Source organism: Anser cygnoides, chromosome 1 (assembly GCF_040182565.1).
Source record: "Anser cygnoides isolate HZ-2024a breed goose chromosome 1, Taihu_goose_T2T_genome, whole genome shotgun sequence".
NCBI classification, from domain to species: Eukaryota; Metazoa; Chordata; class Aves; order Anseriformes; family Anatidae; genus Anser; species Anser cygnoides.
Genome location: NC_089873.1, coordinates 180,114,864 through 180,140,303, shown reverse-complemented (window position 1 = coordinate 180,140,303; position 25,440 = coordinate 180,114,864). Strand labels below are relative to the sequence as shown.

General features: G+C 43.6%; 1 protein-coding gene across 2 annotated transcripts in view; it reads right to left on the bottom strand.

Annotated features, from left to right (window-relative positions):
- DGKH (diacylglycerol kinase eta) overlaps positions 1–22,579 on the bottom strand; it is a 176,919-nt gene extending 154,340 nt beyond the window's left edge. For both annotated transcript variants that reach the window (XM_048047719.2, XM_066988266.1), the window contains exons 1-2: positions 22,415–22,579; positions 15,432–15,620 (exon numbers count right to left, since the gene is read on the bottom strand). In XM_048047719.2, coding sequence (XP_047903676.1) covers positions 15,432–15,620; positions 22,415–22,468 — 243 coding nt within the window. In that variant the 5' untranslated portion in view covers positions 22,469–22,579. The remainder of the gene's footprint in view (positions 1–15,431; positions 15,621–22,414) is intronic.
- Between the last annotated feature and the right edge of the window lie 2,861 nt (positions 22,580–25,440).

Sequence of the window (25,440 nt, the reverse complement as noted above, 5' to 3'; positions counted from 1 at the left end):
TCTAAATAAGCCCACAGAGAACCAAAGCAGGCTGCTCCTACAGCTATTGTTACCTTGAGTAGGTGAAGCAGCGAGGGCTGTTCTAGATGGGGAAAGGTGAGTGCAGTGGTGAGCCACACGAAGACAAAAGAGAAAAGAATTGCTCCCTTCAGCAGCATGGAAGAAATCATCCCAGTCTGAGGAGCTCATTCACCACTGTACAAAGAGTGAAGAAATAAGGAAGTAGGATTGAGTACCCTGCTATAAATCTCTCCTCGTATTTTGGGACAGGCCTGAACAATACAATGCAGTGTTTTGCAGAGATATGTGAGCTATCGCTAAATGAAGTACATTGGAACTGGAAGCAAGATAACCGCTGTAGCATGATGTAACACCCCAGCTAATTAGCTCCTTTGGGAACAGAGCACAACATGGCTACGCTGGATCCAGAAGGCAAGCAAGTTCACTTGGGGCCAGCTAGGGCGCCTCTGTACAGCACCGCTGTCTTCCAGGTAGGTGGGTCCTCAGTATACCAGCTGAAAATAAAGCTGATACAAAAAAAAAAAAAAAAAAAGAGGGAAAAAGAGAGAAAGAAACACATAATATGAAGAGGCACATTTTTTTTCATGTAAAAGTAGCTCTGAAGTGCACACTAAAAAAATGAAGCTCATAACATACAACTACACACCGAAGCTTTGACTGTTTTACCACCATTCAAGGGGTCTCCTGTGTTTGACATGTGGATAGGCAGTGCATGGATCCTGCTTTAGCACAGATTCCTACATGGCTGCTTTCACAACAAGTAATTGCTTGTACCTCAGCCAAGAATATAGCTGTTGACCGTTGGTCTCCCATATCTGATGATCACCATGGCCCAATACCCTGCCCCAGTGTCCACTGATACACGTAAATCCTTTGAACTCATCCAGTTGTTTTAGAAAAGAAAAAACACAAGAATAAAAAAATGAGTTTCATGTAACAGCTCATTCATGGCCATTCCCACTCCCCACGAGGGCAATCAACAGGCCTCACAGACATGCGACATAACAGCTAAGTGGTACACAGTTCAACTAAAGAAAAAATTAAAAGGCTTTTTGAACAAGGTGTTCAACAAATCCAGTAGTATCTGTCTCAGCTTAGGAGTTGTAACTTTCTCCTCAGAAATTCACTCATTCACTCACGGAGGGAGGGGGGCAGAATCTAGCCTTTCTGGTTTGGCAGATAAGCTTTAAATATAATCTCGTGTCATAAGTACAGTCATCAGCCACACAGATAATTACAGCAGGGAAACACATGTTTCAGAACACACGAGGCTTGAAAAATGAAAACTTCATAATTACAGAAGGGCTTCCAGAACCTGCTTCCACATCCCAGCCCTTTGATCCCACTAGCCTACGCCACCTTCCACATTTGTCTAGCAGACAATCAGGGAAAAAACTATCCTCAAATTAAAATAGGTTCTCATCCTCAGAAGACAGAAAAGACTGAGAAAATCAACATTTCACTCCTCAAAGAAGGAATGGGTTAGCTGGGTTTCTAAGAAGACAGGCAGTCATGTTTTACTATTTGGGCTCTGATAACAGCAATTAAAAACACACTCTTAAGCGAAACGGCATCACAAATTCATGGATAGGAACCCACCTGAGGAGAAGTAAGGCAAACAAAGAATAGAGTGCCTCAGGAGCTACAGATTGTGGAAAAATAATGAGCACTTTCATAGGCTGAATGCTGCCCTCCAGGCAACATCTTCCCTTTTAAGATCCACCCACAGAATTAAGCTTGTCCCATAAGCATCAACCAGTCACGTACACTAGCTTCTGGGAGAAAAGCCGTTACGAAGCCATTAGGTCAGGCAATAGCTGACACGGTGCTACAGATGTAAGACCCACAGATCACCTTACCGACCAAGCTGCCCTACAGTACTTTTAGGGGCTTGCATGCATCAGCGAGCACAACCTAGAGGCACTTAAATCCTGTTTCTTGTTTGCTATAAATGTCCTCGGTGTGATCTACTTACTATGAACACCGAAGGTAAGGTGGGTACTGAGCATAGTGCACAAAGCACTAAATCACACACAGTCACTCCTACTCCAGTGTTACTCCATATTTCTTTACATCGGGTTTGAGTGGATGAAGTACTACACCCTCCTTGCTGATGCACTGCCCACACCCTCCTCCGCTGGGCTTTCACTTGAGCTTCTGTTGGCCATGATGACAGTGAAGACGCCCTAAAAGCTGATTAAAATAAATAAATAAATAGATTTATTGGCAAATTTATGCCCAAGTCCAGGTGGGGAAAAACAAAACAAAACAAAAAAACAACAACAAAAAAACTTTCGGGTCACTGAAAGAGACAGTCAAGTTAAGCTTTTTACTGTGACATGCAGTTCCAAGTCTCCAAGACACTGCCCAAAAAGCTCTTCCCAAGTTATTTTGCTGTTTGCACACAATCCTCTACCTACGCTTTGATCTTGCTTCAGAAGGAAGCTGTCCCACATGTTACATTTAAATTGCACTGACGAAATGTGCTGGCTGCCCTCTCCATTCTTCACTTTTCCACGGAAGCTTTTAGGAACACTAAGCATATCCATTCCCATTGTCGAAATCCCAGGATGCTGACATTTCAAATTGTACTCTTCTCTATGCAACTTGTGAAAATAACAAAGACGACAAAAACCTCCCACCAATGCTCAGACAGCTGCTTGCCTGTGTGCAATGAACCCAGCCCAGGTTGCCAAGAGAGACTGCAATGAGGAGCAGCATTTACTCTTGAATACTCTCAAATGGGCTTTCACTGTATATTAACTCCAAGCAATAAAACACCAAGACTACATTCTTGTTTCAGTTTAGAATTAGGTTTTATAGCCGACATATAAAAGGAGATAGTTGTAATAGACATGCTATGATGTTCTTAACTGGAACAATATAAACAGTGCTTCTATAATAGGCACTACTCTGAACTTTGTCAGGGAACTGCCTGAACTTCAGGCTTCACGCCTGGCACTGCTTTTCCCAAATTTTAAACCTGAAAGAAACATCTGCAAAGATGGGAATAACCAAGCTATACGCAGTGCTGAAATATAGAAGAGAATAAGCAATTCTCACATAGCATGTATAGAAAGTCTCACTGTAAGCTCCATTCCCTAGGGTAAAAATTAAGTGTAGATTCTGTCAAATTTAGGAGGCTGTAAAGGAAAGAACAATTCAGTCTATTATACCACTTAACAAGATACTGCTAGTGATTTTCTACCTTTCCACCTAAAAATCAGGTAATTTTGCAATTAAAACAAAAGCAACCATTAAATGTTAGAAATGGTAGAAGTGCCAGAACATTTTTCCTTCTTTATACCTATCGGATGAATAATAAGTTGGTACACCATGTATCCACCTGTAAGTTCTATTACAAGTGTTTTTAAGACAGCAGTACTACCGACTTGCACATATTCTTAGGTTTTAATCATTGATCAAATGTTTCAAGAAAAATTCAGCATGACCTACAACTATTTTTTCCTATGGATATTACATATTAATTTTGTTTTAAACATTTCTTTTTCTATAAATTATATTACATACCTCTCCAATGAAAGAAAAACACAGAAAACCCTTTTTTTTTTTGTACACTACAAAACTCTGTGCACATAATCAATCACAAGTTCAGTATTGCTTAGCACCTTGGGAAGAAGAGCTGGAATCAGTATTTCTCCATAGCCATATGCTGTAGTAAAACCGATTAGTGGTATTAGCAACAACTCAAGACCCACAAAGTTTAAGAGGTTCAAGGTCAAGTAAAAGGGAAGATCAAGTTTGGGCTCAAAGAGAAGACAGACAGCCTTTCAAATAAACTGCATAGCTTGAAAAGTATTATAATCACATTGACGACAAAGTATTTTTCAGAGGGAAAACACTAAAAGTATATCATGGACATGAAGGGCCAAGAAGCCTACTTTCAACAAGTTCCTGTGCCAATTATTTCTTTGCTGCATTTAGATGGATGTGCTATTCTGTACCACACTCATGACATGTGAGTCACCCCTCAGCACTCGCAAGAGGTGCAGGATCACCTCTGCTGATGAGACCCAGCGATGCGGGAGGAACTGTGAAGGTGGTGCAGCGCTATCCAGACACTCTCCGTGGCATTTTTCTGCGTCTTGGTCAAACCCTAGGTCATACAGAATGACAAAAAAAAAGAAAAGAGTAAAAGAAAAAAAAAAAAGACAGAAAATATGGAAATAACTTAAGATTTTGTAGTTTCCTCTTGCCAAAAAGGAGTTTAGTTCTCAGCTCCTCTGACTGGATCTTAAATTGTAGTCTTAAAATTTTAACTAAAGCAGCATACAGTCTTATGGCAAATCAACCAGTGCTACTGTAGACGGAAATCCGTCCAGGGAGATTTAGAAAAATGAGAAAGGTTTTAGAACTTGACATGGCTTCATACCATTGATCTGCATTCACATTGCTTTATCTGTAATGCAAACAAAGTTATTTAAAATACTCCTAATTAGGTACAGTAAGTGTACACTTGCACTCTGCTGAATAGACAGAAAACCCACTGTTTCACTCCTATTTTATGTTAGAAAGTATGGGAGGGAAGCAAAGCCACTTTTACCTTCTATGACCTTTCTTAAAGTTGTAGCTTTGAAAAGAAGTAATTTTATTTTTTGCCTCTGGAGGTATTTAAACAAGCCTTTAAGTACTGACACATCCTCCTTAGCAGATACAAGTTATCCTTGACACTTGTGTGTAAGGAGACAGAGGATACCTCATTTAAAACATATCAGGAACCACATTTTAGTGATCTGTAAGACATTATTTGCAAAGAATGACTCTGAGCAACCTAACGTTGTTTTGAAAATGTCTCTCCTTTAAGCATGGGTTTGGGAGTCCAGAAGTCCTTTCCAGCCCAAATAATTATTATGATTCTGTATCAACCCCATAAATATTTTTTCCCTACAACAAGCCCCTCTCTATAACCTCTCACACCTACACACAGTAATTTAAACTGTGGATTAGCTATAAATAACCTTAGTCTATATTTCAAAGAAAAGGTATAATCATCCTTTATTTTATTACTCAAATAGAAAAATAGAAGATTTCCCGGTCATTTCCAACTCCTTGCTGTGAGACAGCCTCCCAGCGACACAGGTTTATCACAGGCTCAAAGGGTAATTTGAAATAGCAGCCCTTTGTAAAACTGCTGAGGAAGGGTGGGGAAAGAGCAGAACCTATGATGTTAACTCCTTTTATCTCCTCCTCGATGGTGGAGGCACCAACCAAGTGAAAAACTGAGTTGCTTTTTCCCTAAATGGTGTAAGCAAAAAGGAAAAAAAATATATATTGGTATGTAGTCATACACACATGCACAGAACTACTGGTTTCTTTATGCAAGAATTAAGATCTCCTGAAGTGTACGTATAATCAGGACTATGCAAAGGTTAAAGAAACTGAAATAAAGATTAGGTATTCTTTCAAAAACCACAGCTATTCACTGCAGTCACATTTACCTGGTAGCACCAGGTAACATGAGATAATATGCAAAAGTACCAATGGGGTTTTTTACGTGCAGCTTGACATTGCCAGCACATTTAATAGCTTCCTTTTGACAAGAGCCCATCAGAAGTTCTGTACTTATTAATATCTCCTTTTCCTTTGAAATGCTGAGGAAGCAGCAGAACACAGTTTTTCAGTGCAGCATCAGGGACACAGACAGAAACCTGACAGCCCTCTGAAGCCCTGAGTACTTCTCTTTCATCTATTTTATAAAATTAGCAAGCGGGGCAAGGGAGGAAGCTTGCCATCTAGCAGACAGGATAGAAGCACCAGCCCTAATTTGTTTAACTGCTTCTAAGTTTTTGAAACCTTATTTGCCAGTGGATCAGGGTAGCTTGGAGACTACTGGCCTAAGCAGTGAAGTGTCCCAGGTGTAAATTTTACCTTGCCTGCACTGAGTTTTGAGGCACATTGTTCAAATTATTCTCTTGAAAAGAAGTGAAGCAGTGGACTCAGTACAGGTAAAAGTCCCTGCTTTTCGAGAAGCAGGCACGAAGCTGCACAGAAATACGTGTATTAGCCCAGGATTCATTCATAGTTCATTCATTATAACAAAAAACAAATACAAAACAAACGATACACACCAAAAAAAAAGCACCCTCAAGTTGCAGTTAACTGAGCTACATAAGAAAGCTCTCTGAAATGGTTTCCTCCCCCCCATATAATGCAAACTTCCAGATTACGTGCAAAGTTTGCTCAGACAGGTTAACTCACTCGGGGGAAGAAAATCAAGTTTAACAACATCAGATAGGACTTTGGGCTTCAAAGCTCTGAAGGGTACTCCTGTTTATTTTGCTTTTAATGAGAAGCTGTGTAAATGATAAAAATATTTTTTTTTTATTTCCTTAAAAGCTCTGGTTTAATCAGAAACATTTGCTCTTCATCTCAAACCCAAGTAAGTCAGTTTTCCTAGCTCCCCACCACAGGCCTGCACCCTCTCAGAATTCTTCCCAGGCAGAATCCATGGCTTATAAATACATCCAGTTAACATCCAATAGAAGGAATTAGTGTACACACCAAGAACTACATCATATTCTTTCAGTGATGGGATCCTTGACTCACCACAATCCCTTTTACCCTTTTCACTCTCTTTTTTCACTTTGACTCGAACAGAAGGCTGAGACAGAGGCCAGTCAATGTTTGTCAATACAGTAACTCATGAAGCTCCCCACAATATCAGGCAAAAATGGCAATAGCAGCTGAAAAATCAGCAAAAAGGGTGCAGTTATCCAGTTATAACAGTGAACCGTCTGCTCCCAAGATAGATCAGTACCCCTGAAGCAGGCAGCGTGGAGTGAAATGATCCAAAGGATCAACCTCATATATCTGCAGCTTCTGTGAGACTCCATGCCCAGCAAACTTTTGAGGTTTTGGCAGCTCCTGTCTTCATGGGGATGACTGGGAGAAGCCTCGCAGTGTCACAGGCTGCAGGGAAGCCATCCTTCCTCAGCTGCAGTTAGTTCCTGAAGAAACAGTGACAGCAGCAGGAAGGGAAGAAGAGACAGATCAAGCAGCGAGATGTCTCTATGGGAGCATTAAAACAAACACAGAAGTATGTGCCTGTCCTCACGATCAACGCAAAGCGTGGACTGGGAGGGAAGAGGTCTGCCTGATGGGCAGCCGGGACCGCTGGCGAGCCACGCTGACGTCCTTGGCTGCTTCCACCAGAGAAAGCCACCCTTCCCACCAAGAGCTGGGAAGACGCTGACCTCCCTCTTGCTCCTGAGCATTTACAGCAGCTATCAGGACTACCAGCTGTCAAACTGAAGACAGCCAAACTGAGTTGCTAAATTTAAGCAACCACACAACGGGACATAACTGACCAGAGCAGCATGACAGCCCTTTAGATCCACTTAAATCTCCACAGGCACGAAAGACCTCGGCAGATCTTCGCAGCACGAAACGATGCCAGAAGTGCAAAACGACACCGACGGCACGGCCAGCTTCCTTCAGCACAAAGAGACCTCAAGAGACCCTGGCACTGGCTGGCCAGGAGCCCTCCCGGTGGCTCCCCACAGAGGGGTTCCTCTTCTTTCCCACCCTGCGGATGCATGGGAGGCTCACCACCGGCGCTACTACTTTGCTTCAAAAACCTATTAGGGTTGCTAAGTGACAATAATGTAACGCTCTCTCACACCATTTACAAAACCCAAACATTTAAAGGCAAGGAAATGAACGGTTCGGAGCATCGTAAATCTCACGCCGCCCATCTAATAAACAAATAAATTCTCATCAAGTAGAAAGTCTTGCCGATTTCATTACAATAATCCTAACCCTCCCAAGGGGCATAGCTCAGTTATCGTGCTTTCAGTATCTAAGCGGTGAAATATTTCCAAACGGGAACATTAGTCAAACGAGGAGAAAAAAAAAATAGCTGGAAAAAAAAATTATTTGCTATTTCTTCATCCTTGTGCAATATATCGGCATAATTCCTACACGGTAAAAGTTTTATAAGTCAACCATGCTCTGACTTTGCGTACAAAATTTTGATGGCCCACATCCAGCAAGCACTTAAGCGCCGGCTTAATTTTAAGAAGTAATTAATCATATAAAAGTGTACAGGACGACTGAAGTATTTCAGTATGTGCTTAACTGTTTTACTAGAATAAATCTCTGATTTCATTTTAAATACCATCTAATGCTGTGTTCTTATTTTTAGCATATCAATGAAATAATATTTATTTGGGGTCAGTGTTAAGCTTGTTTGTTGTGATAAATGCAATGTTTACATTAAGAAAGAATGATTTTTTTATTATTATAATGTGGAGGATGTAAATTATGGATGCCCCCAAGCTAGGCTTTTTGCCATTGCTAGCAAAATGAGTGTTGTGGCTTGAACTTAGTATAATAGAGCTATTGCTACTGCACTGGTATTTAAGCAGCCTGATCCATGTTTCTTGTTTCTTGTCTTGTTTTAAAGAACATTTGGAGTGAAACTTACATTTTGTAGATAGGATGAGAAAGTATAAAACAGAAAAGGCAACAAAGCAAACAAAGGTGAAAGCATGAGTTATTTTTTTCATTAAAGACAAGGTCCAGGTATCAGAGCATAAAAATTAAAAAAAAAAAAAAAGCTAGCCATGTTATCAATAACTTTATAATATCATATCCACCTGTGTTAGAAATAATAATAAAGAACATTATGTGAAAAAACAGAAGAATCTCAAAAAAATAATGGCCAACTAGACAAAATACAGCTCTTGTGGCTCCTCCACTAGTAGCATCAGTCTAGGTGAGCTACTGAACCACCTCCACAAGACACGAGCCATGTATTAATCATCACTATCAGAAGAGCAAAAAAAACCACCAAAACATGGAAATGAATACAGAAACATTCTTTTATACCCGACACTCCATATGTGAAGCTTCAATGAAACCACATACAAATACACACTTAATATAACCTGCTTGCTGTACTTAGATTTTGAAGCCTCCAGTCTATACATGCTGCTCTGTAGAGCCCTTACAGAAGCATAGTTGGTCAGAGTTCAAAGAAAATGAAAGTAACACTATTGAGGAAAAAAAAAAAAAAAAAAGAAAGAAAGAAAAAAAAAAACTTAGGCCTTTGTAGCTCCAGAGCAAGAACACTGGTCTAAGCTGCCTTTTATCGTCTTCAGCTAGTCAAGAGGATTCAATACTTCCTTTCAGATAAAGGCTTTCTGATAGCCAGACAGACTATTCTTTTGATCACTACTTCAATTACAAAATCACTGTAATTCTGTGTGTTCTGTTACCCATATCCAAACCAAGCTGGATTGCCCAGCTAGCCATACAGCAGTCCTGTATCATGGATTCTGATGTAACTTTTGGAAACAATTTAAAATGTCCACAAATTATCTATATAGCCTTACATGGATAAAGATCCAGCTATAGAAAAGCCCTTTCTTGATCTCTGGCATGACTGTTATATGTCTTCAGGACTGTGCATATGAAGCTCACAAGATAAGACACCTCAGAAAAGGATTCCCAGTTGTCATTTATTCTTCAATTAGTCTCTCCTTGTGCTTCTTAAAACCAGAAATGCTCTCTAAATTGCAGAATAAGCTCAATGTGTTTCACCTGATCATCTTGAGAGAAAAGCATTCCCCAACTCCTTAGAACAAAACACAAAACAATCCAAATCTCTTATGTTAAAGATGAGAGTGTGATTATCTTGTCTTTTTTTTCACATTCACAGCTCACCAGCTGGCTGAGGGGAAAAAAAAAAAAAAAAAAAGTATGATTTCTGTTATTTTTCAATACAAAATAGCATTAATCCTTTAATGATTCTAGAAAGAAAAAAAAAAAAAGCAACATTTTCTGTGAAGACCCTCTTGCACATATCCACTGAAAAATGTTTTAAGCTCCCCCTTTCTGATACTTCACTAGCAATTTAAGCTTTGCCAATACACGCATCACTAAAATGCCTTAGCAGATTTCATTTCAGTTTTATACAAACATGTGTCAGAATTTGGAGTGGTAATGACCACTATGCTTTAAATAGTGTAACTCTTTCCAGGCTAACCCTACTCCCTTCAACAGAGCATGTTCAGTCATTTTTAACTTCCTCAAACTCCCATGGTTTTGGCTGAAACTTTCCATTAATCGACCCTTTTTTTGAAACCTTACGTAGAGATGCATCAAGTACAGGAAGCAACAAATATTGCACACCATTTCACGCTGAAAACTATTTTAATTCTTCCACGCGTTCTCTAGAACTGCATAATACACATACGTATATGAAAACTTACATTTATTACTCTCTGCTTTAGTATGTGTGTCTGCATGTATCAGTGGCATGCACTGGTGCCTGATTCCAAATATCTCACTTGGAAATGAGGTTAAAGAACTCCACGATGTAAGGAGGGAATAAAATTTGCCAGAGATTTTGCGACAGTTGTGAAAAACAGTTGGTGGAACACTTGACCAAGGATGTATATACAATGCATGCGGTGGACAAGTAATTCAACTGCAGGATGAAAATCATGGGAAATATAATACTGACGACAGATACCCTGCAGCACCCTTCAAACGTTTCAGCAGACGCCGTCAGGTGCCAAGAGGGCGAGGGTGATTGCTATGCACTGGGTCACCTTAGTTCTGCCCCACGCTGTGTAAACACGATGATAAAGTTTAGTGACGCTACTTATGTTACCGCAGTGGCAAAATAAATGGCAAATTACAATGCATTTTGAAGTCATGCGGACTCAGGCAATTCTAATGCACATACAGAACCCACAGGAGGGTTAAATTTGCTACCATGGCATTCTCTTGAGAAATTCTGGTACATAAAATCACATTTCCTTAATCAGAAAGGAATCAACCACTATTTAGCTGAGTAAATCAGGACCTACCAAATAATAAAAGCTAGATAAAGCAGATTACATTACAGAGAATGACGTTCACGAAGCCTAGCACCAACACCAACAACAGCACTTTACGTTTAGGTGAATTAACAAACTATAGCAATCGGAGAGAAATGTATACCAGAAACAAACAGGAAGTGACTACTGGGACTTGGCACTGCGAAATGTCACCATATGGAAGAGTTTAAAAACTTTTTGAAGGCTCAGTTCCTAAATGGCTGGTGTTATCCACTAAGGCCAATAAAAACACAGTGGGAATTTAATTAATTTACTTTTATTACTCCATAATGATTTAGGATATCTAAAAAAAATATATTAAGACCCCAGACAAGTTAATTCTGGTAGCAACTCTTGCAATTGAACTAAATAGCACTGTATCATTTCCACTAATTATAACATAGCCGTACTTCAGAAAAGCTCCCACACTACAGTAATTTCATTATTTCAAACAAACAAGCAAACAAAAACACTTAGGGTGAAGGAGGTGAAGAAAGCGTTCTCCCTGATATGCTGCAAGTGTATTTATCTCACTAAATACACCCTATTTCCTTATATTTCCTGATTCATGCTTTCTGCTCCAGAATGTCTGCTTCATCCAAAAATAAACACAGGCCAGATACCCAATCGCAGATTTGAGAGCAAAACACGTATCCAGCAGAGCTTTCCCATTAACTGCACATGGACCCATCTCAGTAGGAAGCCAGGTCAGCAATGAAAGTGCTACTCTTCATACCCACTTTTTAGCAGAGAGTACTCAAGACAGGAGTAGGAGCTATAACCATACTCTTCTAACTGCTCTGCTTCCAAGCACCAGGGACCACTTCATCTATTTTCTTGTACTTGCCCCCAAGATGAGCAGGGAGGGGAAAAAAAGTGTCAGCTCTAATTTGAACCTCCCTGTCTCAACAGGTTCCAGCGATAAAGAACTAAAACAAGACCATCTTTTTAAGAAGTGTACTTTGCACTACAGCATTAACTTTAAAGAAATTATAACCTAGCTGATGACAGGCAGAGTTTTCATACTGCAGCCCAAAAAAAAAAAAAATGAAATCATCTGTTTCATTTAAGAAAGGCACCAGCACTGTCTTAACCAGCATCTTTAAAAGTTAAAAAGACATATTTAATGCAGATGCAAGAACTTTCCACAATTTAAATCCCCAATATAACACTGCTTGTACATCATTATATACACTGCTTCAAAGTCGACTACAGTTTTCCAACATCCTCATAAAAATAAAACATACATTTCAAAAGCGGTTTTTACCAAGACACTTCTTACATACTAAACATTGAGGTATCGTAGAAGGGAAGAAGTTGTGGGTAGACACAATGAAATCAAGAATTGTTTCAACACTCTCCATTTGGGATTTCAGCTCAAAACTGCTCAGCTTCACAGGGTACTTGCCACCTGTTTATTCTGTTGCACTTCCTCCAGGGAACACATATGTGCTCCACAGATGCAACAGCTTCCAGGATAAGGTTCAAAGATGCTGGCTTTAATCTTGTAGAAGTGCTAATTAATTTCAGTCCTGGCTCCCCTACTGCCACAGTATCACTCCATAAACACGTATGCGGCTGGAGTGAACAGCTCCTAGATACAAGCAAGGTGTTGTCCCACAGAACAGTTTAGTCCCTTGTGCTGCAACTTATTGTCTCCTCCTCGGTTTTGCAGAAAATAAAACATGTTGATCTTCAGGTTTTCTGTATTGGGGAAATAAATGATGGCCATATTTTGACACGAGACGTGCCTCTAAAAATGTGAGGAATAAGTATAGATAAATTAAAATACAACAAGAATAGCAGTTACATAAATGTCCAGCCTACCATCCATCCTTTTCTAGCAATGATTTACTGTAAAAACAGTTACACTGAAATCAACTAAGCCATTTGCAGAGGAACTAACTGTTCAATTTGAGCAAGTGGTGGCAAAACTGGACTACAGATTTCTAAGCAGAACATGGTGGCAAAATTGGACTACAGATTTCTAAGCAGAACAGTAAGCCTGTGATTAGCATATCATATACAAGCAATGAACTTCAGTGTAATTACATATTCTTTCTTTCCATTTTCCCATTCTGTCTTTCACCCTCTCCCCACCCCCTTGGCCAAGTAATTAATTGTTTGCACTTAGGAAGAAGAGGGCAAAGCTTCAAAACTCACTGTGAGCGCTACAGGTGTTAGAGATCAACATACCTATTTTTACGCCAGGGAAAAGGTTTTGCTCTTCTACATGCTTTTGCTAAATCTTATTATATAGATGCTAAAAAAAAAAATCCACTACTGAAGGGTTCTGTCTGCAAAGAATCACCATATGGTAGCTTTCACAAATGATCAACTGTACCAAAACATCTAAAAATAACATCTTCCTTAAGTAAAATAAAAACAATTACCAGCAGAGACTTTTGGGTACTGTTCTACGCTAAGGAATCAATACCATGTTGCTGAAATGTTTCAAGTAAGTATATAAGCAACCTCCAGAGAAAAATAGCGCCGTGTTAAATGGCCCACGAACATCAATGATAAATGTAATATACATGTTTTGGGTTCTTTCAAAAGTCTATTCTTAGCCGTAAGACAAACCCCATCCATTTAATTAAAACCTTAGCTTACAAACACATTCACAGAGTAAGTGAAGCTTAACAAATCTAATTTGAATGAAAGGGACTAGCTGGGTAAAAGAGCAGTTCCCTGATGTTCCTTGCTCTAGTGGTTTCATGTAACCACTGATCACCAACTACTACAACAGCAAACATACAACACCCTTAAACTAAATGGGAGTTGTCTGTCTAAATATAGCTACTTTTAAATAATGCATCGTGAGTTATAAAATAAAGTGCTACTGAATTATTTAACCCAGATCTCATCTTTAACAAAGATATATCACTTTTAATTAAATGGAAAGTTATTTATAGTCTTGGTTGCATATTATTCTAAATTGCAACCAGTAAAGCAACATTTTACAAAGAGGTACTAACTAGTTATGCCAGTAGCCAGTTTTTCCTATACAAATCCAACTCACAGAAATAGAACTAAGATAAGCAAAATCATCACTTTCAGAGTTGCCTTAAAACTTCGGAAGATGACAGTTTGGCATTCATTCACAGCCCTCAGTTACAGAATATCCCACCAACCCATAACACTTGGCAAGAATTCATCGGGACTTCACGCTCACAAAACTGTTTCAATAACATTCATAATCCCCGCGTTTTCTTTACACAAGCTTCAATCTCTAAGAGAGCAAACCCTTGAATACACTTAGCACTACTACAGTTGAAAAAGCATCCTGCTCTGTCACTTTTAAAACATTTTGAAGACCGGCACACAGAAGCAGTGTTAAAGATGAAAGTTGGTGCCTGGCTGTGTTTTCAACACAATGTAACAGTTGCATATTATTTACTATAGTAACCCTTCAGCCAGGCCTAACATCTGCAACTGCAAAATTAACATTTAGCAATCAAAGGGGGATGACACGTTGTGTTTAGAAGGTTTCTGGAAAAAATTGCTTTCCACCTTACATAATGGGATAATGCTAACAACGAATGTTTCTTGTTTAAAGGTGCCAGCACTTGGGATGCAGTGTGTGAAGCGGGGTGAAAGAACAGCAACAAACCGGCAGGAATCCACGAGCAGATCCTCACTGACTGTAACGGGTAAAGGAAACAACTCATGACCTGTAGAAATCAAACCCTAAGTGCGATCTGTCTGGGCCTGTATGGAGTCACTCTGCCCCTAAAAACAGGCTCCACTGATACTTAGGAAAAAAACCACCCGTGTTCCTGAGCTAACCCCAACAGGGCACCAAGAGAACGTGGACCACGGGTCGCAGACGGTTATGGGATCCTCCTGTGCAAAGTTAGGTCTCGTAACTTTTCTACTTCTAAACACGTGCGTGTTAATCTCACCGGGGGGTGGGGGGGGGGGGGGGGGGGGGGGTGGAAAGCGAAGTAAGCGTGCCAGCCACCGAAAAGTTAAGCAGGCGATTCCCCCGGGACGCCTTGAGCAGCCCGAGCCAGCCCCAGAGCGCAGCGCCCTGCGACTTTGACAGCTGCTGGGCGCCCTCGCACCTAAAGCCCGGAGGCAGCGCAGCCTCCCCCTGCCCCGCACGGCGGCTTTCAAACCCCGGGCGGGCCGTCCCGAGCCTCCTCCGCCCCTCTCCTGCTCCCAAACCGGGCTGGGACCGGGCTCCGGGGCTGCAGGAGCAGGCGGGCAGGGCGGGATGCCGCCGAGGAAGAGGAGCTGGAGGGAGGCAGCCGCTGCTTCCCCCACACCCCGGAGGCAGGCGGGGCGGCTGCCGGCCGCCTTTTGGCAGGCGGTTTCCCCTCCGGCCCCGCGGCCCCGCCGCCCCGGGGGGCTTCCTGCCAGCCGGGGACAGATGTGGCCAAAACAGCTGGCCGGGGAGGAGGGGAGAGGGAAGGAAGGAAGAGGCGCAGCTGCCTCGCCCCCGCCGCTCCGGGGGGCAGAGGGATGCGCTTGGGATGCGGCGGCCGCCCCCGGGCTGCCCCGGGGCGGACAAAGTGGCCCCCGGGGCGGCGGGGCTCCCCGGCTGCCGCCCCCCTTTACCTTGCTGCGGATCTGCCCCGAGGTGGACACTTTGCGGATGAGTTTTTGGGGGCCCTCGTGCTCCCCTTCGCTGTCCGACGACTCGTCCGCTGCCCCCACCGCCGCTCCCACCGCCGCCGGGTGCTGGGGCTGCTGCTGGATGCCGGCGCCGCTCATCCCCGCCTCGGCCCCGGCCATCTTCCCGGACTCCTGCCGAGAAAGAGCACACGAGCCCGGCTCAGCCAGGGCAGCCGCTGCCGCTCCCCTCCCCGGGGGGAGGAGGAGGAGGAGGAGGAGGAGGGACGGGAGGGTGGGGAAGGAGGCGGCGCAGAGGGGAGGGGACGGAGGCGGCCGCGGGGACCGAGCCGAGGAAGAGCCGGGCGCCGACAGCCCGGCCGCCATCTTCCGCCGGCCCGGCCCCCCGCGCCCTCACCGCCGGCTGCGAGCCCTCAGGGGCGAAGGTGGCGGCGGCCACCGCGCCCGCCCGCCTTCGTGTGGGGGCCGCCGCCGGGCCTCGCCCCCCATCCCGCAGCCGGGTGGCCCCAGGGCCCCTTTTCCCCCTGGGACACCCATTGTGGGTGTCCCTCGTGGCTCAGGGGTGAGCTGAGGTGGGCTGAGGCACCTGCCCGGGTGTGTGGAGCAGAGGTGTGCCAGAAGGAGCGCAGCTACCCGCTATCACTCTGCCAAGAAGGCAGCGGGCGTACCGGGGATACGTCGCCTCGAAGTGGGATGTGGTGACCATCCTGCCTCCTCGCACGAGTAGAGGGAACCGTCCTGCTCCGAACTTGGGGACAGTATGGGGCAAGCTGCAGGGAGCACGGGCAGCAACCTGGAAGGGGGTGTACAGCCTCTGGCACAACGGGCTCCTCGTCTGCTCTGTGGCACGGAGGTGTGTGACCTCCGCCAGTATCTTTCAAGCATTGGACAAACGCAAGGATTGCTTTCCAGTTGTTCCCTCATAACCCTTTAATTCTCTTATTACTTTGTTACAGTTGTCTTTAAGAGTAGCCTTTTGGGGGGAATAAACAAAGGGTCACTTTTCATCTCCAATCTGGCAGCTCGCACGATCTAGCATTGTCACCACATGTTCTAAATTGTGGGACTTGGAAATTATTGTGGCTTGCCTGTAGTCAGTGTTCAAAATAAGCACTTAAATCACAGCAATACTAAATAAAATACACAGATCTCGAGTGCACGGAGTGGATTAAACATAAGAAAGCAATCAATACTTGCGGCTTCTATATTCCCACAATTCTATTTATATTTCTAGAAAGGGAACTGGCATCTCTAATATGCTAGTACAAGTGCCGCGGTACCTAAACACAAAGCAGTTGATGAGAAACAAAACTGAAACGTAGAACCTATACTACAGTGCAAACGCTTTGCCGCGAGCTTTATATCATACACTGGAACATCCCGTTTCCTTTATTGGGACTCCTATTTATAGCAGGTGAACTTAAATGTTTTCATGAAGCCTTGCTGGTTTTGTGTCTTGGTTCTGTGTTACTGCATCAGGTACTTCCAACGAGGTCCTACTCCCCTTCTCTATGTAGGATCGCTTCTATTAAGGTATATTTTAGAGTTTTAATAGTATTACCTACATTTATTACTAGAATATAATAGGACCTGAGTCTTACCACTGACATTATATCTCAAACTAGATGAAGTTTTCCTTATGGGTTAATGGTGAAACTAAAGTGTGACTGTCTTGTCTCATTCTTCACCTGAGAGAGAGTTCTCCTTTTTTGAAACCATGAGATCAAACTTTGGCAAGAGCAGGGGTGCAACTGAATTCATTTAGGATGCAGCTCAGAAGAAAGGTTGAGAGAGAAGTTTACAGACATTTGTTCAGTCCATCTACCTTTCTTCCTCTTCTTTCTCCACCTTAACTTCAGGAATAACGAATTGCACCAGAACACGGCTCACTCACTGCAAATACCGGAGCCTTTTGAAGGTAAATGACAATTGAATGTTGCAAGTAGATGTCGAGACCGGGTTTGCTAATTAATGCTAATACTCATTGCATAGGACTGAGACTGTGATTTGAGGAACACTTAGTGCTAATAGGATGCCTGCAACACTCACTAGCTCCATTTAATCCAACTGAATTAAGCAGCACTTAGATGAACAACACTATCACTGTTAAATTTGTTCCCATACTAAAACAGCATTCAAAATTATGGTGTATGTGACAGCTGTGTATCTCTTTCACAAGGCTAATATCCTATGCAAAGTTGCATGCAAAATTGTACACAAGTAGACATTTCACCTACCTTCCAAAATTAAGGTGAAAAGGAGAGATATTATATGTAATTTTGGATTAGTACCTTTGAACTTGGGATGATCATAAAGTTGACCCTATTGGTGACTCCAAATTTGCACCTTTGGGTGATTTTTTTTTTTTTTAAATGAATGAATAAAACGTAATTTGAATGCTTTTTCCTTCAATATTTACACCTTGATCCTGCAAACAGTGAGTGGTTACAGTGTATTTGCAAAAACAGCTTTCCACTGGAGTTTTCTAATAACAAGTACATGGCACCACTATTTTCCTGAACAAGACTAATCTGTTTTGTTTTCAAACCAGTTTTACATTTTGTTATGCTGCAAGCTAATTCAAAAACTCATCTTGAATTTTATAAAACATTGGGCAATTTAGCAATGCATGTAAATGCATTATTTTCTCATACAGTAGATAATACACTGGGAACATAGAAACAAGTTAATAATTTGCATTTTTTAATATAACAGTACCTGCCACACTCAATCGAGTGGTGCTGCAACTGGAGGAGCTGCAGATCTCATTAAATATCTGTATAGACAGCTCAAATTCTTCCCTCAGATACCTAAAACCTGTTGAATGAATATCTGTAGGTGAAATGGGCAATAAATACAGTTCTCCAGCTTCTGTTCACGTTCTTATGTAACAACCCTAGCTCCTGCACTGTGCAGGGGGCATCACATGTCCTTGCCTGTGCTACCCCATTGTCGTGTTCCTCTCCACTGGCTGGAGAAAAAAATTCAGTTACAAGGGGAGGGCACCAGCCTTTCGCTTCAAAGTGAGTCTCTTTCATCATATCTTGCTAAACTTCAGAACTGAAGTACTGGAAATGTTCTCTCGTCACTTCATATGGAGAGTTGAGTAGTAACCCAAATCTGAAGATGTAGGAAATGTCCCACAAGTACAGTTTGGTTTCTACATATGGTTTCTGCAAGGTATGTAGTGGAATTTGTAAAATTCTAGGTGCTAAAATCTGCCATTAGCTAGTGTTTTCAGAGTGCCTCAAAACAGAGAAAACCAAGCAAGTGTGGGGAAAAGTACTCAAGTTATTCACTCACATTAGTGTAGAAAGGTGTTTCTACAAATCTATGTATTGTCTGTGCACAGGGACAGCTTTAAAGATCTCATTGTTTTGACCAGTTCTGCTTTTCAAAGGCGTTAATACACCCTCAGGGTCTAGTTCCAGTCGTTACCCAGGTGAAGTTGCCTGAGATACCCATGGGACTTTGCCTGAATAAGGACTGCCAACTTGACTTCCATCACTTGCATCTCTCAGCAGTGACTTACCCAAGTGATTGATGTCAGACTCAATATGAGAAATAGCATATAGCAGATTTCAGCTCAGGGAATATAGCTATGAGTACTGTGGTACAAACGGCACCAGTAAAATCCTCTAGACTTCTGTAAGCACTGAGTCAGGCTCTTGAAGAATACAGGGCTAGATGTAGCCTTTAAAAACACATGTAATAATTGCACATGTTATGTCTTTCATTTAACATACTCAGTTTCATGCTTCTTAATAATTTCCTTGAATGTCCTGCCTAAAGCAAGTGAAAAGAGTCAAGAAAGGTTGGCATTTAAAGGGAGATTCTCAACTGATACAAAACAGCTCCACTGACATCATTTGGGCTACGGTAATTGATATCAGCGGATGATCTGCCCTTTATATTCAACGAATTCCAAAGTGCTGGGTAAATACATGCACTGTGAGAATGTTTTAACTGAACAGCTTCCAGTGCTGATAATAGCATATGCGTCGCTAAAAAGCATATGCAATGTACAAAAAATCCAAATGCACATACGCTCCAGCTGCACTGGAGATTATAGTTTCTAATGCAGATTAACGCATCACTTGATTCCAGGAACAAAAAATGATTCCAGCTCTAATATTGATTCCTGGTATAATAGGCATATTTACCTCTTTTTCTCTAGGTCACTTTGGCATCTATAAACTGAAGGGCAGTATGTTTTTTTTCTCCACCTCAAAAGGTTGTTCTGAGGGGGACTGGACAAATGATGGTATATGTGCCAGGTTGACAATGCATTACTCACCCTGTTTAAAAGATTTTATTGAATCTTTCCTAATTTTGGTGGTTAATGAAAACTATAGTTTTTAACCGGTCTCACCATACTGAGCAAATTAATTTCAGATCTGCCTGTCTGCACTCCCTCTACAGATCAAGTTAGCTATGTTATTCTTACTTGGCTTCCTTACTTACCAAAGGGGAAGCCAAAATATAACGAAATGTATGCATACTATTGTTGAAGAGAGTAACTACTTCGCTTGTATTACAGCAGTGTCTATGTTTCAGGAGTAGCTGAAACCATTCTGTAACCTCTAGGTTACAAAACTGTTTTGTATGCTCCAGACTGAAAAGGTGTAAAACAGGAGAGGTCAGCACAGTAAAGAGCTGCTTTGAAAATGTGTTAGGACGCACCTATGGATTTCAAGGTGAAAGGTAAAGTCAAGACTCAGGTCCCATATAAAATATGAAAGTAGGGTATAGAACTTCGTAACATATATTTTGTATATTTTGAGTACTAAACTGAATCTCCCTTTGAAGAGTTCAGGATGATACACTTAAATTTTCTGTTACTTTTATTTAGCTATATCATGGAGGGCCTGATGCAACTCTTACTGAAGTCAGGAGGAGGTTGTCCATTCAAAAGTGAGCCATGAATTAAGGAGAGGATTTTATAGATGTCTGAAATTTCACACAGACAATTTCAACCCTGACATTTTCAAAGGAGAAGTTGCGGCTCCATTTGATGTAGGTCAGTTATTTCTCAGGACAGCTGTAGGAACAGTGCTTCCAAATGACTTTTGACAATTTGCATAGGTAATTACCATGCACAGATTCAAAAACTGCAATCAAAAGTTTCACCTCTCCTGTTGCTCTTTTTCTGTATTTTGAGAGCTAGGGAGAGGTCTGGGCACTTTCTTTTTCTTCGTGATGCAGTTCTTCACCTAAATCTCCCTTTGTCCCCATTATAATAAAAAGCCCACTTAAAAGCAGATAATCTATACAAAGAAGAATGATGTGGCTTTTGCCACAAAGACTATGTATTTTACCAGCAGGTTACCAGGTAGAGGATTGAGTGCTTTAGCTGAAATTTGAGGCTTGTAAAGGAAATTAGTGCAGTGGTTAACCTTAAAACTGCATTCATGTGTGTACTCTGAACAAACGCAGCAATGAAATGATAAACATGACCCAAATCCTGTCCTTTACTGGGGGAGGGGGAGAGTGAGGGTTAATAAAAAAAAAAAAAAAAGGAAAGAAAAAAGATGTGCTCCTTGTTTATCTGAGCCCTGCGCACAGAAGGAAGCGGGCTTGGATGCTTCAGCCAGGACTCCGCATTTCCAAGCGGAGGGGCTGCAATCCATCCGCCTCCCGAGTTTCATCTGAGTTTCGGATGACGGCAGCCAATTTAAATGTCACTGCTTAATAGGATAACGTGTTCGCGGGGAATCAGATTCGCCGCCTTCCTCCCACAGTGTCTTCATCTCTCCAGGCAAAAATCTCAGGTTTGCCTTTGCGTGATCCTTTTGGTGTCAGCTCCATATTACCGGAACACGCATACAGCTGTTTTCCCTATCACAGCTGCATCTCCGGCAGCAGCTTCGGGGGCTGAGGACTGCAGAGGGCAGTGAAGGGGGATGTTCAACTTCACAACAAGAATGAGGCCAGTAAAAATGTATTTTGGAGGGCATGGGGCTACGGGGCTACAGATCCTAGTGCGGAAAGGGGTGATCTCAGTTCCCCGTGGGTATCTCCAGGGTTGGGAGCGAGCAGGCTGGGCCAGCCAAGCTGTGGCTCTCCCACAGCTGCGGTTTAAAATTGGGTTTACAAGTAAACCCAGGAGCCCTGGACTCATAAATGACAGCAAAAAAAAAAAAAAAAAAAAGGCAAAGCCATCCAAAAGGGAGCTTGGCAGTGGCATGGGTGCGTGCTTCATGCCATCTCCCCAAGTTCAGGGCCAGAGACAGCCTAGCCTTGACCTCTCGGATAGTCTGGGATCTCCCGAGTGGCCACCCAAAGACTATTTTTAGCCCTCCCTGCCTGGTGAGTGTGTGCGTGTGTTTGCACAATGGAGAAAAACCCAACGGCGGGACCAGACGACACCGAGAAGGGAAATCTGATTTTATCGCCCGCTGAGGATGCCGGTGACATGATTTCCTTCGGGCTGGGAGGAGGGTCTCCGAGTTGCTCAAACAAACCCAAAAGCCACCCCAGCTCCCTCCCGGCCAGTTTGGGGAACCCCCCTTGGTGGCACCCGCTTCGCCTGTGCCCTTCGAGGCGAGGTGACCCCGGGGCACCCCAGCCCGGCTCCACTTCGCCGTAAGCGAGCGCGAGCTCGGCCGATACACGACGATTGTACGATTGCCATGGCCTGGCTGCAAAAATTTAATAATAATGATAATAAAAGAGAATTTTTAAAAGTGTCTCTTTCTGGAAACCTCCACCCTTTCCCTTCACGGGGTGCTTTTGCCGTGCTAAGGAGGCGGCGAGCGGTGCCCCCCCCCGCCCCGTTTCCCCCGGTAAAGTTGAGGGAAGGCTCTGGGCGCCCCGATGAGCTCCCTGCGAGCCGGCAGGGCTCCGGGCCGGCAGGAGGGAAGACGGGGGAAGCGGGGACAGGGCTGACAGCCCTGCTGAACAATAGGGAAGCGGGCAGGAAGGCGGGTAGGAAATGCCTGTGCGCTGCGAGGCATGCATGTACCTACCAGTTCCTCCCAGGCGGGGCTGCGGGCGCCGTACGGGTGGCCGTGCTCCTCCATCCCCCCCGCAGCAGGTAGCCCAAACCTCGCCGGGCAGAGCCCTTCCCTCCTGCCTCCGCAGCTCCGGCTCTGCACGTCCCCACAGCCACTCTTCCTCCTCCTCCCCCCCCCCTTTTCCCCCCCTCCTTTCCCCGCTCCTCCCTTTTCTCCCCCGGCCCCCCCTCAGGCCCCAGGCGCCGCCCCGGGCTCCTCGCCCCCTCCCCGGGGAAGAGCCGAGGATTAGGGGCAGGTCGCCTCGGGTGTAAGCCGGTTTGAGGCCGCTCCGGCCGTCGGCGATGGCGACAGCCCCCCCAAGGGGAGCTGGGGGGGTGCTGGGTGCCCGGAGCCCTCCGACGGGCCGCCCCTCGCACCGCGCCCCCAGCCCAAGGGGGGCCCGGGGGCATCGGGGGGGGGAGGCTGCTGGGGCTGGGGGCAGCCCCTTGGCCATGTAAGATGGAAGGGGACACACATTTTAGCCCCCCGTGGGCAGCCCCTTGCCCACGGAGGGGCTCTGTGGGCATAGAGGCCAGGGCCAGAGGCATCTGTGGTTGCCCCCGCGCTAAAACAGGCCATGAGGTGGCTGGCACTGCACGCCACCCGTGTGGGGGGCCACCATGCCTCGTGGAGCAGCAGGATTTCTCTGCCCTCCGCCGAGCCTGCTGTTAATACGCAGTGTGTACGCTCCTAGACTTCTCAGTTTACTAGTAACCAGCGTACCCTTGAACACCAGCCAATGTATTACGGCTCTTCAAGTGGAGCTCGTACCTCCTACAAACTCAACGCTTTCACTTATTTCTTTCTTCCCCTCTTTGCAGAAGGCCAGGAGATGTGAAAGAGGAGGATTGCAGAGAAGTTAGGAAATGAAGCTCAGTCACCATCTGAAACGATGCCTTTCCCCCCAGCTTTTCTACATTTCTCTTCATTCCAGCCTGCCCTTTTGAATTTGCAGCTATCAGGCTCGATCACAAAACGTAGTCTCTGGGTCGTCTGCTTGATAAGTGCCAACATCAGACAAGCAGTCAGAATTCGCAAGAAAGAAGAAAGGAAATTGTATATCTTGTATTTAGAGAAGCATTCATTTTCTTCACGACTTACAGCTTTCGTACAGAAAATTGGGACACTGCCACCTGAGCTCTAACTTTTGCAAAATACATTGGCAGTTTAGAAAAAGTAGCATGTGCACTATTGCCAAAAAAAGGTGAAGTGCTATCTGTATTTTACTAAGCCTATAGAAAATCCCATTAATCCTGTGGTGCACCCCTAAGCCAGGCCCAAAGAAGTGCCGCAGTGGTATAGCTCATTTGGGGAAGTGAGATTGCTGCCTTTCTTCCAGCAGTAGAAAAAGGAACTATTTGTGTTGATAATAAGTTTATCAGTGGTCTGTTGATGAACTGCCCTCATTGTAAGACTAACCTCGGAAGGAAGCAAACAAGATGACTTCGAGTATGTTGCTTTTTGGAAGACAGCTTTCTAAAGCTGATGGTGAGAAATTGTACGTGGTTGTCCAAAGATGATTTGTTCTCCTTCCCTTTAGCCCCGAGTGTGAGGTACTGCTAAGGAATGTCATCCTACACGGGGCTGTGTGCTAAGAAGTGGTGTTAAAGTAATATTAGCCAGCTCCCCTCCTTTCCTTATGATGTGGTGCAGGATCTCACGTGGTGGTGGTTTGTACCTCTTGACATCTATTCTCTTTGGCTGTGGCCACACACACTTTTGAGGCAAAAGTGGCCTAATATTAAGTGTATGTCATCCTAGAACCTTGTAAAACCGTGAAAACTGAAAATTCGTATTTAGGAACACATCACTTCAAGCTTCTTCTTCAGCTCCAGCGCTGTACGTGCCCTTTACCTTGAAGTACAGACAGGTTCTTGCTGTGCCCTCAGCCCCATTTTTGGTTTCATATGCCCTAAAACTTATACATGTGACTAAATAGATAGACAATTGCATTCACCTCATTTCATCCCCTGGTGTTCAAAATTTGGTTTCTATTAGTGGAAAGCTAGTACAGGCCCCCAAAGATTACAACAACCTACTTAAGTTTAAGGTCTTGTTGGATAAGGAAGACAGAAATCAGATCCTACATGCTCTAAATGAAAGCTGCAATGCAATTTCAGATCAGGCCTGTCCTTTGGGGCTACAAAATGCCAAATTTGGTTTCTGTGACGGGGACAGATTCATGCCTGTTGATGAGCTCTACCCTACATGATTTCCCTTTGTGTGAGCTCTGCTCACCAGGTTGAAGAGCCCAGTTTTACCGAGGTCTCTGTGCCGCTTGGCTGAACTGGTTGAAAATTACAGGCAAAGTATTTCTCTGAAAAATGTAATTCTGTCAAAGCTGTTACGGAATTTGAGGATGAGTGTCAGAATCAGAGAGTTTATATATATATATATATTTCAGCAGCGTGCTGCCACATTTACAGAGGGGCAAGGGAACTGCAGGCAGGCCCAAGGCAAGGATAAGCTTAGAGAGTAGGTAGAGGAGCAGCCCACTAAAATGAGCCGTGGTCAGCTGGCCCCTGGGAGAAGGGGACAGTGGTCTGGGAGAAGGCTTTACCAGAGGCAGGTCTTCACAAGTGGCTTGGGAACAGGCATCAAAACATCTCCAACACAGCCTGGGGGTGTGTTTCATTTCATCCTGACTTTGACTTTGTTCCAAGTTGTGTGCTTATTTTTTCTTCAGGTTTTTCCACTTAGTCTAGACATTTGGGTTTGAATTTCTCAGCAGTCTGCTGTATACGCTGTGTTCAAAGATGCCTCATATCCCTCTGTCTCTTCTGTTCCCTGCCCTTAATGACTCAGTGAAAACTGGTTCAACAAAGTGAATGTTTCATTATTGACATTTTTTACATGAAGTGCATTGAAAATAGCAACACATGCCTTCCTTTTCTAAGCAAAATATTTTGGCTATGTTGGACACACTGAAACATACAGATTTTGATTCAAATGCTTTGTTTAGACATGCACAAGAGAAAGCCTCCACCTCCTTAAATATT